The 16,251-nt window shown below is 38.5% G+C and overlaps 1 protein-coding gene across 1 annotated transcript; it reads right to left on the bottom strand.

Annotated features, from left to right (window-relative positions):
• Positions 1-8: 8 nt before the first annotated feature.
• Positions 9-15,182, bottom strand: LOC136200972 (protein PIN-LIKES 1-like). Its single transcript, XM_065991486.1, has 12 exons — positions 15,049-15,182; positions 14,165-14,589; positions 2,137-3,899; positions 1,648-1,727; positions 1,442-1,566; positions 1,235-1,356; positions 967-1,146; positions 794-883; positions 612-709; positions 488-540; positions 221-406; positions 9-137 (listed from the first exon to the last, which is right to left on the bottom strand). Exons 3-12 carry the CDS (start codon positions 2,269-2,271, stop codon positions 13-15), a joined length of 1,194 nt encoding a protein of 397 aa, XP_065847558.1. The 5' UTR covers positions 2,272-3,899; positions 14,165-14,589; positions 15,049-15,182; the 3' UTR covers positions 9-12.
• Between the last annotated feature and the right edge of the window lie 1,069 nt (positions 15,183-16,251).

Raw genomic sequence — 16,251 nt, forward strand, 5'->3', positions numbered from 1 at the left:
TTATAGCAGAAACTAAGCTACTAGCCACATGAAGAATGTAGACCAAAGTGTAAGCGAAACTGAAGCCAATGCATAGGCCCAGAGCATGATTACAGAACACTCTGTCTCACCGGCTCCAAACAATTGTGTTATGACTCCTGTCAAACATATAATGTGCGGGTTAAGTCAGCAAATGACGTAATTGCGTTGGTTTTTTTGATTGATATGGCACGTATAATACCTATATTCATAGCAGGTGGAACTGCAAACTGAAGCAGTAGAATGAATTGATACAAGGGATCATCTGGAATAAAGCCTAAATATAATGCTGCTTTGACAATTACAATGCCGATCAGCGGAAGGGCGATATAACGAGTAAGTACGATACCAAATAGCATCGATTTGTGCATTCCGGAACCTTGCAAACCTGAAAGATAATTCAACCAATGTGAACTTTCACCTTTGAACCACAATTAGTATATGCAATAAGGCAGTGGACTTGGCACACCTTTCAGCAGGTTTGCGCCTAATATCAATGTGAGAGTCGGGATGGCTCCGTCTCTGCAATGAAAGATACGAATTAGCTTAAACATTATCGTCAAGTTTCACGAAACATGACAGATCATACATACCCCAACAAGGACGCGGTATCTTGAATTAGATGAAGAGGACCATCTCCAATCATTGCATTCCGAATGAACGGAGTGAGTCCAATTACGAAACCAACAATCTGCGAAATAGATAGAATTCGCATTAGAATATCCGTTTTACAACTATGCGAAATAGACCACAAGCAACTCATTATAGTTCATACCGCTCCAATGGTTGAAGGTGCAAATATTAACTTCCAATTAATATGTCCAAGCTTTGACATAAACGTCTGTTTATTGCTCGAATCTACTATCTGTAACGACACATGAAACATGAAACATCGATCAATCAACGCGAATGTTAGTTGGCTTGAGCAAAAGGTTAAGAGTGAACAACCTCCTCGGGTTTGGCATCTTTAATGCCAAGCCTCGGACTTTGAGAATGCAGCAATGATTTGGTGAAATTTCCCTCTTCAGCGGCGGAGACTTCTCTTGCAGCAGGTTCATCGTCGTTACTGTCAGTAGCCGATGACCGCACGATATTGTACACGTAAGTCCATAGATAAATTGCCCCTACCTAAAAAAAAAACAAACAATATATGAACATTAAGGCAAAATATATGATTGAATTACTACAACTTGATACATGAAAAAAAATTAAGTACCGCCATTGAGAGCGAAATATAAGCCAATCCGTACGATTGGCAAGCATCAGGAGCTCCGAACGGACTTCCTTTTTCTTTACAAACAGCCGGGATCATTATAAGAAACATGTTCCCCATATTTCCTGCAGCGAAACGTGTAAAACTCTCGAAATTCAATCAGCAGCGGAGTGGTGGAAAACTGAAACTGCGAAGGGTACTACTACTTACCAGCAGCGCAACAACCGACAATGAGGCCACGTAAACGGGTGGGAGGTCTCGTGAGGTGGACGAGTATCCAGCCGAGTGCTGAACCAATGATGAATGTGATGAGGATATTCACTGGCATGAACCACCTATCCTACCACAGTTTCCATACATCAGAACATTGATTTGGTAAACTATATAACATTGAACATATACCGAAATCGACTCACATCTTTACAATGCTCTCGTAAGTGACGGTTTCAGCGAGTTTCGAGGCAATAAGAGCCGGATTGAACACGTAAAACACAACCTGATATCAAAATTCAGAAATGGTTTAGCTATCCAGGATTGAAAAACATAACATAATATCTATGTTGCACGGAAACTCTTCTTCACTAGCGTTTCCGCATTTTGTGTCTGTTTATGTTACTGTTTCCTAGCTAGTTTTTGGGTTGGGTTTGAGTTTACTCTTTTCAACATGAACACGAAAATGACACGATACGAACACGACTCGAACACGAAATTGCCAGGTCTAACACAACTTAACATCTATGTTGCACAGAAACTCTTTCTTCACTAGCGTTTCCGCGTTTTGTGTCTGTTTACGTTACTGTTTCCTAGCTATATTTTTTTCAGAATCCTGGTTTCCGTTTCCGTTTCTGCTTCCGTGCAACATAGCTTAACATTATAAATCGAATCGAATTAAAAGGAAACATTACATTATTTACATGCCTCCGAGCATCGTCCTTCAAGATATCGACACGATCAAGCGCGAGAAAAGTCCCGAGTGCAGTTATCAGCAACACTTTCAAGACTGGAATTGTTGCAGCAATCAAGAGATCCAAAAGCCCCATTTTGTTGTTTTATCAAATAAGAAAATGATCTTCACCTCCTGAAACCTCGAAAACCGCGAAAACTGCGAAAACCGAGTTTAAACTGTTACATCAGTTGATCAGAAGAACAAAATTATGTCAAAATCATATCTTTTTTACATGAATATAGTGTTGATCTTTGTGAAGTTGAATTGAAGAGATCTGTCTGAGATTTAGGTGCCATATTTGAGACCAAATTTTGCCACATCAGCAGCAAAGCAACCAATAAAAACATATGGATGTGAATGTGATTTATTTTCTATTTTTAGAAGAAATGTGATCCTTTTTTTTAGTTAGTCAATTTAAGCTTTTTCTTTGTTAATATCATCACATCTAATTAAAATTTCAAGAGCTAAACCAATTTGAATTAAAAGATTAAGCTATGCTTTTAATGTTAGCCGAAGCAAGACAGGCCAACGGGGCCAAAGAAACCTTGATCTGGCGAGAAAAAGACCCGCTGAAACCTTAGGATAGTAAAAAATAAGCTTAATGTAACTTCGGTTTGACCTAGATCCGCCCAGCAGCACCAAAACGTCCCAAGTGTTGACTCGTTACTATGTTGCACGGAAACTCATCTTCGCTAGTGCGCCCATGCCTCCCGAACCTGGGCTAAGGCCCTTTCGTTGCAAAGAGAGACGGAAAGAAGGATATGAATTTCTTCCATGCCATGCTATTTGATGCAAACCCTTCGGTTAGACTGAAGTTACAATAATACTTTTAATTAAATCAGGTTTCAAAATTAATTTTTTGTGGCGGAAAAGTTCAACTTCTCTCTCTAACGTTTTGCGCAGCTTCTTCTCCCGCCAAAAATCACAGCGGCCAAAAACCGCTTCTAATTAATGCTTTTTATTCTCGAAAAAAAAGCTAATTTATATTCGAGAATCGGAATTTGTTATTGAGTGTCTGAAGTTCCTGCCAAGTCTTCTTTTTGTATCAGGCTCGTTCTTCTATTAGGAGTTTGGCTTCGGGGGAAGTCCTCCATGATATGGAGTCTCTGACCTAGCCGTATGGGGTTTCCCTTGATGGGAAGCGTTCCATGGAAGTCTTCGGCAGATCTGAAGGCCCGTTTTTTGACATGGGTGTCGTGGTGTCTGATCTAAGCGTCCTTCTAATGTCACATGTCTTGACTCATTTCTTATGATATCACATGTCCCCCCCTTCTCTTCTGAACTCTCTCAGGATTCAATAGAATGGAAACGAAGAAAGGCCGTCAGTTTCGGTCTTGTTCCTTCGTATGGATTCCAACTTATTTATTAGCACGTGTCATATGGGCTTTCTCGAAAATTGTTTTTTGTTCGTCTGGCACGCGTTATCCAGGCGACATGCATTTTCAGGCCTCTTTCTTCACGTCTGTCTGGCTTCCAAAATGACGACAACGTTTAATGATTATCCACATTAATTACGCCGATTTATGTCTTTTTTCTTCCTTGCCTCTTCCTCTTCCTCTATTATAAAGGTGCTTTTGTCTGCACATAGTTTTGTTTCTGCTATTTTTGCGATCTTCAATCTGCATGTTTCCAGTAAGTTTCCTTTTCCAGCTTCTTCCTTTTTAGTTTTCTATTTTCTTGTAATGAGTTGTAAGAAGCCACGAGTTGAAGAGGTGTCTGATTCTGCAGATATAAAAAAAGGTTATTGTTCCTAAATCCAGAAATTTCAAACAAAGTTCGAACACATATGACCATTCTCTGGTAAATTTCAATAATGGTGTACAACCTTTTGCCTATTTCATACTCTAGTGTACAACTATGAAGCACAGAAACTTCAACATGCCCGCGTATCACGTATCCCATACGTTTCGGATCCGGAAACTTCTAGGATACGTTTCGGGGCCGTATCCGTAATATTCAAAAGTTGAATATCCGTATCTGTCTGGGACACCCGTTCCCAAACAAAAAACGAATGCATTTCATTTCAGAAAAAACAGAGGTAAACAGTGCAATTATGGTCGATCCTTATTTAAAGGGAAAACGAGCAGGAATATCCAACGTGGATCTTTATGTGCAAAAATAAATCTTAGGTAAACCAAAACACAGTGAGGAAAACTTTAGATGAACCAGAGTTAGAATCCCTATTTGTTGGTGAAGATATAAATAAACATTGAAGAAATAGATTTTTAGTATTCAGGAGGAAAGCTTTCATTGTTTTATCTTTTTTTCTCTGAACGTTTTTTTGACATCATTTATATTTCATGTATCTAATAATTATAGTTAGATAAGAGTTTTATAATTTCTTTTATATGTATTTATTTAGTTATATTCAAATATTCAAATATAAAAATATATTTTTAATATTTATAAATATACCCTAAAATTTTTAATATCTACACGTTTCCCCACGTTTCTGTGTCCTATGTTTTATAGAAAAGACGTTTCCTGTGTCGGATACCGTATCCGTATCCGAGTAACATAGGTGTACAACCTTCAATTTGTTTCACTAATATGTACGAACTTATAGATAACCTCCCACTTTAGTATACAGCCAGTAAAAATGACCGGTCAACGCAAAATCAATGCGCCACGTCAGCAGAGTTAAAAAGTCAAAATTTAACCAATTACTTTTATACCCCTTCTTCCTCCTTCCACTTCTTCTTTCCCTTTCCCTTTCTCCCTCTAACTTTTCTCTCCCTTATTTCTCTTCATTTAAATTTTTCTCTTATCTTATTAGATCCAACAATATTGTTGATTGGAATAGATTGTTGGATGCCCCCATTTAATTTTATTTATATCATTCATTTAATCTTTCTCTATCATTCCAAATCTAGCTGATCGTGAAGAAATTACTGTTGTATCTCCAACAATCTCCGATTCTCACATCTCATCCCCTACCTCTTTCACCTTCTCTCGTCGCGGCTTCGGTGGTGGTGGTGGCGTTAACGGTGGCAGAAACTCTCCTTAAACGATTTGATTATAGGACTTTGCGCACATTGAATTCGATTTTGAACTCCACGGATTTCTGCAATTAACTTTCCTATTGTTACATGAAGAAGATCCATGGTTGATGCCTGATGATATAAACAACACTATGAACATGATTAAAGAAGGGAACTTTGACAAGGTGGAGAAAGATTTCACAAAATCCGAATTAGCGAATTGTTGTTAAGCTTCTCATTTGCAGCTTTTGATAAAATCACAGAAGTAAAATCAGAGGGGGAAGATATCTTGAAGGAACAAGAGCATGTGAAAATGGAGATATACTCTATAAATTAATACTCGATAAATTAATAAATTCTTTAAAATAATAATTTCTTCTAGTCCCGGCCAGTTCAAAAAATGTTCAATACCCTTTATAAATACATTGTATTATTACCTCTATAAATTAATAATTTCTCAAATACATATACGAAATATATATATATATACTTAGGATAATTTAGCAAAATATGAATCTATAATATTTTGTTTTTTCTTGAAATTTAAATCTAGTTAAATTTCATCTCTAAATATTCTCAGTGGATTCAAAAGTTCAGGTGTATCCTTGTCAAATTGTAACAAAAAATTGTAAAAAGTGGATGATGCTATAATTGCTTCCTTTCTTGTGATTGGTTTCAAAGGTACCGAATTATCATCAGTTTCATCCTCAATTGAATTTTGCATAACGCTCAACACAATTTCTTCTAAACTTTGAACTTGCGAGCATTCATTGTTTTTACCTGGATAATCCAATATTTGATTGACATCCATTGGATTGCGGTAACCAAGCAGACCAATCATTCCTTCGAGTTCATAAATGTCTTCAGTGGTTGCTTCCTCTAAATTCGTTGTGACAGATTCATGAGAAGCCTATTTTTGGTATGGTTTGAAACAACACTCCATATAAATTGTGGGTTACTAAATCCAGCCACTAATTTATACTTCTAGCCTCGTGAATAGACCGAACTACCTTTTGCACTAAATTTGAAAAAAACCCAAAACCTCTCAAGAACACTATACGATTTTTGCTCAAATCCGGACAAATTAGTGAACCGAATCATGGATGGTGACAGAAACCGTAAAGGAAAAGCTAAAGTGGTAAGATTTACCGTTTTATTTCATTGATTTTTACATCGAAATGAAATCTGTGGGGTTTTTTTTGTTTTCGCCAGAATCGCAGTCAGGCGTATGAGAATCACGCCCGACCTGCGGTTCGGGCGTATGAGCATCACGCCCGACCAGTGGTGCGAGCGTGATAGCCACATGCCCGCACCACTGGTCGGGCGTGATACGCATACGCCCGAACCGCAGGTCGGGCGTGATTCTCATACGCCCGCACCACTGGTTGGGCGTGATGTTCATACGCCCGACCAGTGGTCTGGGCGTGATTCCCTTACGCCCACGGTTTTTTTTTTATAAAAATTTACATTATTTAAAATTTTAGTAATTTAGTGTAATTTTATAATTTTCGTTTAATTTTAGTATAAATTTAGTATAGTATTAGCATAGTTTTTACAATTTTATTAATTTAGGGTAATTTTATAAATTTAGTATAATTTTAGTATAAATTTAGTATAATTTTAGCATAATTTTATAACTTTAGTATAATTTATTATAATTTTATAATTATAGTATAATAACAATTATTTACAATTTTATTAATTTAGTAGTATTTTAGCATAATTTTATAAATTTAGTATAATTTACATGATTTACAATTGGCCTAAACCATATGCAGCCCCCTGAAATTATCAATTTTGGTCATTTTGCCCCCTGAACTTACGAGACAACCTATTCCCCCCCCCCCCCCCAACTATTTAAAAATGGTATTAGTAACCCCCTATTTTCAAAATAACGGAATCAAAATGAAATTCCAACATTAGTAAAAGTATTCATAGAAGTATTGGAACCAGCATGGATATATATAACCTTATTTGCAGCTTGTTTTAGCAGTGCATAACCATATATGCAATTTTTACAAGAGAACTTGTGTACTGTCTATACTAACCTCATTTGCAGTTTATTTTAGTAGTGCGCAACCCTTTTTATTATAACCTTGGTGCTTGCAATGAGAAATGTCATAATTTTTTCCGTTATAATAAAAACAGGGGGTTGCTAATACCACTTTTAAATAGTTGAAGGGGCAAATGGGTCGTCCCATAAGTTCAGGGGGCAAAATGACTAAAAGTGACAAGTTCAGGGGGCTGCGTATGGTTTAGGCCTTTACAATTTTATTAATTTAGTGTAATTTTTTTTTGTAGACGGAGCGGCCTACTAGGGGTGGGAAATCCATCTCGTCATCTGCTCGTCGGCTAGATATGGACGGCGATGATGATACACCACGCCATACGAGATTGCGTGGTATTGATACAGGAGATCACTTGATCCCAGCTGACCATGCCCGTGCACTGAGATGGGAGGTCGAGGTACCAGGCAAGACGACCGCCCGACTAGATACCATACACGAGCAGCTGAACCGTATGACGGCAGCAGAGGTATTTTATAAAATTTTAGAATTAATTTAAGTATTATTTATAGTATATTATTATTTTTTATTGAGTATTATTTTTTTTCAGGTGACGTGGTTGCCTTATGGTCCTGTCCCCGATGATGATCGGCTTCGAGTGTCCTACGCCGGTTGGATACGGTGTAGAGACATCGTCGAGCCGTATATGCCCGATCGAGCGCTGCGACAGGTCGGATATACTCAGCCTATCCCAGCTGAGCGTATTAGACCTGATAAAGCAGTACGACCATGGAGATCTATAGCGTATAAGCTCACGCATTCCTTAGTCACAATTGAGGATACCTGGCGGAGATTTCCATCGGCTCGGGGCATTGATTGGAGGAGATGCCGACCAGTTGGATACGATCCCACTTCCTGTGATCCTGCTTATATGGACTGGTATATGCGATATTCGCATCCTCATCTCCTTCATGCACCACACGCTGTACCGGTACAGCATGCTCGCGCCAACAGCGAATTTGTAAGTTTATTATTATTTAATATTATTATTTAGTATTAGTTTATATGTGTTTAATTTTTAATATTTATTTATTAATTTTTTTTTTGCAGTGGGTTAGCTGGTTGTGGCGTGTCACCCAACTATCGGCTACCCACCGATCTGACGAGGATGCTCCACGCATTAAGAGGGAGATGGATGAGTTTATGGATGCGTGGCGTCGGGCGAGCTGAATTATTGTTGTAGAACTTCATACATTTTAACACTTTTGATATTATATTTACTCTTTTACGTTTATAAATGTTTATGTTTATTAATGTTTATTTTAATTTTTATGTTTTTAAATTTTATTTGTTAAAGGGTAATACGAGTTAAAATGTCATAATTTTATTTGTAAACGGATAATTCGAGTTACCACAATTATGAACCCTTTTTTTGTGATTTATTCATGCGGGCGTGAGGTAATCACGCCTCACCACATGGTGAGGCGTGAGGCTATCACGTCCTCACCTATGGTGAGGCGTGATAGCTTCATGCCTCACCGTGTGGTGAGGCGTGATTACCTCATGCTTCACCACATGGTGAGACGTGATTACCTCATGCCTCACCACAAGGTGAGGCGTGATTACCTCACACCCGTGTGCCGAGAGAGGTTTTTTCCTCCAATTTCCCACTTCAAAGCTTGAAATGGTACTTTCGTCCTTTCACGGGGCTAGAGGTGGGAAATTGGGGCTGGGTTTAACAACACTCTATAAATTTAGGGTAAATAATTATAAGGTCCTTATGTTTTTACTTAACACACTAGTAAGTCCATCATATTATTATAAGGTCCTTAAGTTTTATCGTAATCAATTCTTTAGTCCTTCCATCTGTTTTTGTAAATGAAAGTCCAAAATTGCCCTTAATTATATACATAAAAAAAATTAATCTTTTAGTTTCAAATTTAATCTAATTAATTTTAATGAAGTTTTTGAACTACATATACGCCGAAATTAATATACTTGAAAAAAATATATTATTAATTTTCTTAAATTGTAATTATTTTTTTGATATAATATCTTTAAACTAACATTAAATATTATTATAATTTTTTTATAATGTTTTAAAATTCATATATTTTTTTCTTCATTCGTAAAATTTATTAAAATTGTAAAAACTTTTTATAATGATAGTCTTGCTCCTATTTTAATAATTTTTGAAATATTATTTATTTATTTTTTTAGTCAATAGATTTTATTTTATTAAATTAAAGTTCTATAATTGTATAAAAATTAATAAATCAATTACTTTATATTGGAGTTTATATTGGAGAGATTGCGATTATGTAGGAAAAAAGAGAAAAAAAATATAAAATAGAAAAAATAGATGTTTTATTATTTTATTTTATTTTGATGAAAATACCTACATCTTCATTAAAACATAAAGTAAAGGGTAATTTTGGTATTTTAAAATTTATTTAGTATAGTTTGACCATTGACACAAACATAAGGACTAAGGAGTTAACAAAAACAAAAACTGAGGGACTATATAATTATTTCTAAAAACATAGGGACTAAGTAGTGTATTAGGTGAAAACACAAGCACCTTATAATTATTTACCCATAAATTTATATAGTAATTCATTTTTTTTTGGTAGAAACAGGAAAGAAAAACAAACAAACAAAGAAAACTAACCTGGGATCAGCCTAGGAAGGCTAACCCCAATCCTATCCTCTAAAAGAAGAGACGAAAGAAAGATGGGAGGATCAGAAAGGGTAGAAACACCTAACATCCCCTCATGCCCAGCTGCCGCCAAGCGATCCGCAACCCGGTTCTGTTCCCTGTAAATGTGGCTGAACTTTAAGAACTCAAAGGAAGGATGAAGCCTTAAAATAGCTTTGATAAGATTTTGGCTGTTAAGACAAATAGTCTGGTTATCAGAAATCCTGTTGATTGCCTCCATGTTATCATACTCCACAGATAACCTCTTAACACCCAGGTTAATGGCAAGCTTGATACCCGAGAGAATACCCCAAAGTTCTACCGAAAAGGAAGAACCCATCCCCAGGTTCTGGGTAAACCCAGACAGCCAGGCGCCACCCGCATCACGAAGAACTCCTCCGCCAGCAATCTTGCCATTGCTAAGGCAGGAGCCATCCGTATTCAGCTTCACCACCCCTTCTCTTGGCCTGCTCCATCCAACGAGGTGGACCTCTCTTTTCTGGGTAGACATGGCAAGGGGATCCCCTTTTGAAGCTCTCAGTAATAATAGAGAGTTTTTTCGAGAAGAAATCAAGTAAGTCAGGAATAAAGACAGTTTTATCAGCAAAAATCTCCTCGTTCCTCCACTTCCAAATTTGGTGACAGATGATAGCAAAGAAAATGTCACCATGCTCCATGTTAGCCATTAATTTCCCACTAACACCATCAGAGAACCAGTCATACTCAGAGTGGGCCATGAAGGAAGGAAGAATGTGGTGAGGGAGAATTTTCTTCCACACCTCTTTACTCTTAGAGCAATCCCTCAGAGCATGGCACAAAGTTTCATCATGGCCTCTGCATCTACTGCAAGCTCCTAAATCCGCCAAGTGCCGTCTGTGCCTATCCGAATTAGTAAGCAACCTGTCCTTGACTCCCAGCCACAGGAAACTCCTAATACGGTAAGGGACTTTAAGGGCTCAAATGGATTTCCAAGTATCCGAGAGAGGATCGGCCCTGTTAGGGGTAAAAGCTTCAAAGGCTGACTTGCAAGAATAAGCGCCATTGTTAGTCAGGGCCCAGCAATGCCTATCCTTGTCTTCTTCATGATTACTAATCTTAACTCCCCTAATTCTAAGGAGAGTCTCCAGGCTAAAGAAGGTATCAAACTTTGACCAGATCCAGTCCCCCTCAGAGTCCACCACATCGGCAATTCTCCAGTTACGGATGTTACTAGGCGGGGGGGGGGGGGGGAGCTACACACCTCTAATAGCGGTCTGTCACCAATCCAGGTATCATACCAGAAACTGATGGACTTACCATTACCCACCTCCAGGCCAACCCCCGAGCAGAACTCTGCAAACACAGCGCTAAGCCCTTTCTAGAGGAAGGAACAACTGACAACTCTCTCCTTAGGGCCACCAAAGATTTTGTCTTTCCGATACTTACCACAGAGAAGACGAACCCAAAGAGAGGATGGGCATTGCCACATTCTCCAGAGAAGCATCATTAAAAGGACTTTGTTGTTGTCCTTAGCTTGTCTAATACCAAGACCCCCCCTGCTTTTCGGCTGGCAGACCTCCTTCCAAGGGACCAGGTGAATCTTTTTCCCTTCTCCAGACTCTCCCCAAAGGAAACGCCGATTAATTTTGTCAAGCTCGTTGAGGACCGGATCAGGCAGTCTACAGGCTTGCATGATATGATTAGGAGCCGCGCAATTGACAGACTGGATTAAAGTTAGACGGCCTGCTAGGGAAAGAGAATTAGCTTTCCAACTAGCACACAAACCATTAGTTTTGTCCAAAGTTTCTTTAAAAGAGGCTTTGGAGACTCTGTCGCTGTGGAGAGGGACCCCAAGATACTTACCCAAAGAGTGAGTAAGGGGAATGCCGGAAAGATCACTCAGCCTTCTACAAATGCCTTTGTCCATGTTCTTAGAGCAAAGCATCCAAGATTTTTGGATATTAATCTTCTGGCCAGAAGCAGCACAGAAACAATTAAGGATATCCATCACCACACTAATTTGCTCCTCATTCCCTTCCACGAAGAGCATCACATCATCAGCGAAGAACAAATGGGTAATAGGAGGGCAATATTTGTTGATGGACACAGGGTGGAGAATCCCCTTGCTCACAGCCTCTTGGATCAGGTGCGACAATCTTTCCATAGCAATAACAAAAAGGAAGGGGCTCATAGGATCTTCTTGACGGATTCCCCTGGAAGGAGAGAACTCATCAGACATATCTCCATTGATCATTACCTGGAAAACAGGAGAGGAAATGCAATCCTCAATCAATTTCCTCCAGCTCTCCGGGATACCAGCTCTCTTCAAACTATCCAGAAGAAAACTCCACTTTAATCGGTCATAAGCTTTCTCCAGATCCAGCTTGAGAGCCACGATCCCTTTCCTACCTTTCTTCATCTTCATGGAATGGACCACCTCTTGGGCAATAACCACATTGTCCATCATTTGCCTGCCAGGAACAAAACTCCCTTGATTCTGGCTTATAATCTTCGGAAGGATACGTCGGATTCTATTAGCCACAATCTTAGTGATAGCTTTATATAACACACTGCAAAGACTGATCGGCCTCATCTGAAGAAAGGAGGAAGGTTTTTCAACTTTTGGGATCAGAACCAGGAGGGTTTTATTAACCAGCCTAATATCGTTGGAACCACCAAAAACACCTATAACAAAACTGTAAATGCCCTCCTTCACAGTATCCCAGTGTTTATGGTAGAAACTAGCAAGAATACCATCGATCCCCGGAGCCTTAGTAGCTCCAATACTGGAGAAAGCCAGATCAATTTCTTTCTGGTCAATAGGATGGAAAGCTTCCTTAATAGCATCCTCCCCCAACCTAGGAAAGGATATCCCAGAGTGGGCACTATTCAGGTCCACCTCTTCCTCTTTAAAAAGGTCTTTATAGAAATCAAGGGCAAGGCGACGAATATCTTCATCCTCAAAGGCCCAATCACCATTGGAGTCTTTGATAGCATCGATCCGATTCCTCTGCCTCCTAATAATCATCGAAAGGTGGAAAAACCTGGTATTCCGGTCCCCGTCCTTAATCCAAGCCTTCCTAGATTTCTGGAACCAAATAAGCTCTTCCTGTCTAAGCACTGCTTCCAACTCGTTTTGGAGAGATCTAAGATGACAATTCAGACTGTGATCGAAGCGGATCTCCAAACAACGTTGAATGCCTTCAATTCTTCTTAAAAGTTTATTTTTCCTTCTGATAATGTGGCCAAAGATGTTTTTATTCCATCCCACCACATTCCTCCTGAACCCCTCAGCGTCAAGGAGAACATTAGAGTGAGGTTGCCAATTGTTTTTAACAAAATTTTTAAACTCGGGATGTGAATTCCAATCAACAAGATACCTAAAAGGTCTATTCCCTTTAAGCCGATTACATTTAACCAGCTTAACGAGGATAGGGCAATGGTCAGAATGACGGAAATGGAGATTAAGCACGTTCACCTCGGGAAATCTATAAATCGTAGCAACATTTGCGTAAACTTTGTCCAAACGAACAAACACGCTATTCCTTTTCCAGGTAAACTTGTGACCAGCGGCTCCCAGGTCCGACAGCCCGCATAAATCCATACTCTGCTTGTGATTAAGGCACCGGTTCACATAATGATTACCCCCCCCCCCCCTCTCTGATCACTCATAAGGGCAATGTCATTAAAGTCCCCAGCCACCAACCAAGCATCCACCATGCTAGTACTAATAGAGTACAAGATCTCCCACAGCCTTCTCCGGTTAGTCAAAACAGGATCGACATAAACAAAGGTGACAAAGAAAGGTTTATTACCAGGGTAACACACATTACTATGAATGAATTGATTGTCCATACTAATAATGTCAATATTAACTTGACCTGGCTTCCAAAAAAGCCAAATCCCCCCCGCCCGACCAGTAGCCTCCGATCTGACACAACTCCAATTCTTAAACTTCCTAACCACCTCATCTGCTTTGGAACCACTAACCTTGGTCTCCAGAAGAGCAAAACAAGAAGGATTAAATTGCTTAATAAGATCATTAACATGGATGCGGGTCGCCTTGCTCGCCGCACCTCTAACATTCCAAACAAAAAAGTCCATCAGAAAGGAAGACTATGGACACAAGCCCACACCCTAGATCAGGTATTTATTCAGGGCTCCGGAGAGCCTAGAAGAGGTGCCAGAAGGCCCCCTTTTATCCCAAGAATCCAAAACACTATGGTTCTTTTTAGGGTTAGCTTTGGGTTTCTTCATATTCAACTTATTGACTCCCATAGACTTTCCAATTGGAACATCAACAAGAGGATTCAAATTACTAACCTCATTAGTCATCACTTTTCCTGTTGAGCCAAAGGTCTGGGAACTCCCTTTTGCACCAGCTTTAGAGACAAAAAGAGGATTAATAGATTCACTTAGGATGGAGGCTGGCTCGGCCGATTCAAGGGCTGGCATGCTTAACTCCATATGCTCATTAGAAGGATCCGAGTCCTGTCCCTCCTCAATAGTCAGGACACTGAACCTTGACTCCGAACCGGATGCTGAATCCACACCAGCATCACCACCCCTCTTGATGTCAGGGGGCCTAACCTTGATCTCAGGAGCAATATGGAGAGAGGTCATCTCCTTACTGATATCTGGAGAATGATTCCTAGCAGCATTAGCTCGTGGCTTCCTTCTGACCAACCTTTTGGCAAGCATCCATGGGCCAAAATTCCTTCCTTCACCTTGACTCTCCTCAGCTCTACCTATGATACATTGAATATTTTTAACATAAATACAAGGGAAAAGTACAAAAATAAACCTTGTGGTTACACCTGTTTTCGAACAACACCCATGTGGTTTAAAAGTTTGTAAAATGGTACCTTGAGGTTTATTTCGTTAGCAAACACATGCCAAATTGACTAACGGTGTTAAAAGTCAAAAGAAAAAGAGTTAATTTAGTCCTTATATTTATTTATTTTATAAATTAACCATCTTTATTATCTAATTATCACAAACAATCCTCAAAATAAAAAATAAAAATCAAATAAACCATCTTCTCCATCTCTATTTAATTTTTAATTTTTCTTATTTTTTCTCTCTCCTCTTCGTTAATTTCTCTCTGAAATCTATTGAATTAAACAAAAATAAGCAACAATCAATGAAGAAGAAAAGCATATCAAATTAAAGAATTACAAATCAGATCTTCACAAAGTTAAATTCACCATGATTTTGTGGTTGTTGTTGTAATCCCGATCTTAGAGGAGGAAACTGTGTTATTGATGCCGATTCACGACCATGGTTCCGGCGACCATGGCTGGATCCTTTATTATCTGACAAATCGGAAGGTGAGAGATCGGTGTCGGATCCGTATGATATCGGAGATTGAAGCACACTTTCGGTATCGTTTTGGCTAGATCGGAACTTATGGCCTTGGAGCAAATGCAGCGGCGATGTTCCTCGTCTTGGTGTAGTTTCGACGCTCATGAATCCTGGAGTAGGAGAAGCTGCTCCTGCTTTCCTTGATGACTTGTTCATGTACTTCGCTGCTTTCCATCATTTTCTTAGACCTTTTAATGTTTGTTCTTTGAAGATCCACTTCTTCATGTGCGATCCCAGTTTTTCCATTTTTTAATTCAATTGATTTTGATAGATCACAAAAAAGACGATGAAGAAGTGGTTTCTACAGAGGTCAATGAAGAAAATGTTGGATCCACAGTGTTTTCTTCTCCGGACAACAATGGTCGTTGCCAAGCTGTGCGTCATGCTCGCGGTGGCAGTGGACGAACCGGATCTCGGAGTTCTCCTGTCTAGCAGTTCGATCACTTTCTAATTTTAATGTTGCTGTGATACAAATACGAATTATCAATTTTAATGCTTCTGTTGTTATGAATCTTCATTATCAATTAATAGGAAGAATTGTTGTTATGAATCTTTATTATCATTGTTTAATGTGAAAAAATTATTGGAACTGTGATTTTAGAGAGAGAAAATTGATTTTAGAGAGAGAAAAATTAACAAAGATTAGAGAAAAGAGAGAGAAAGAAAAACAAATTAAAAAGAGATGAAGATGGTGTAATTGATTTTTATTTTTTATTTTGGAGTTTGTTTGTGATAATTAGATAATAAGGGGGGTTAATTTATAAAATTATTAAATTTAAGGATCAAATTAACTATTTTCCCTTTGACTTTTAACACCGTTAGTCAATTTGGTCTGTGTTTGCTAATGGAATGAACCTCAATGTACCATTTTGCAAACTTTTAAACCACATAGGTGTTGTTCGAAAACAGGTGTAACCACAAGGTTTACTTTTATACTTTTCCCTAAATACAATGGACTTCCAAGTTCAATTAACTTATATAATGCACATTTAATTTTATATGTTCATTGATTTTAAACAAAAACTTTATTTAAATTAGTAATTTAA

This window comes from Euphorbia lathyris, chromosome 7 (assembly GCF_963576675.1).
Source record: "Euphorbia lathyris chromosome 7, ddEupLath1.1, whole genome shotgun sequence".
NCBI lineage: Eukaryota > Viridiplantae > Streptophyta > Magnoliopsida > Malpighiales > Euphorbiaceae > Euphorbia > Euphorbia lathyris.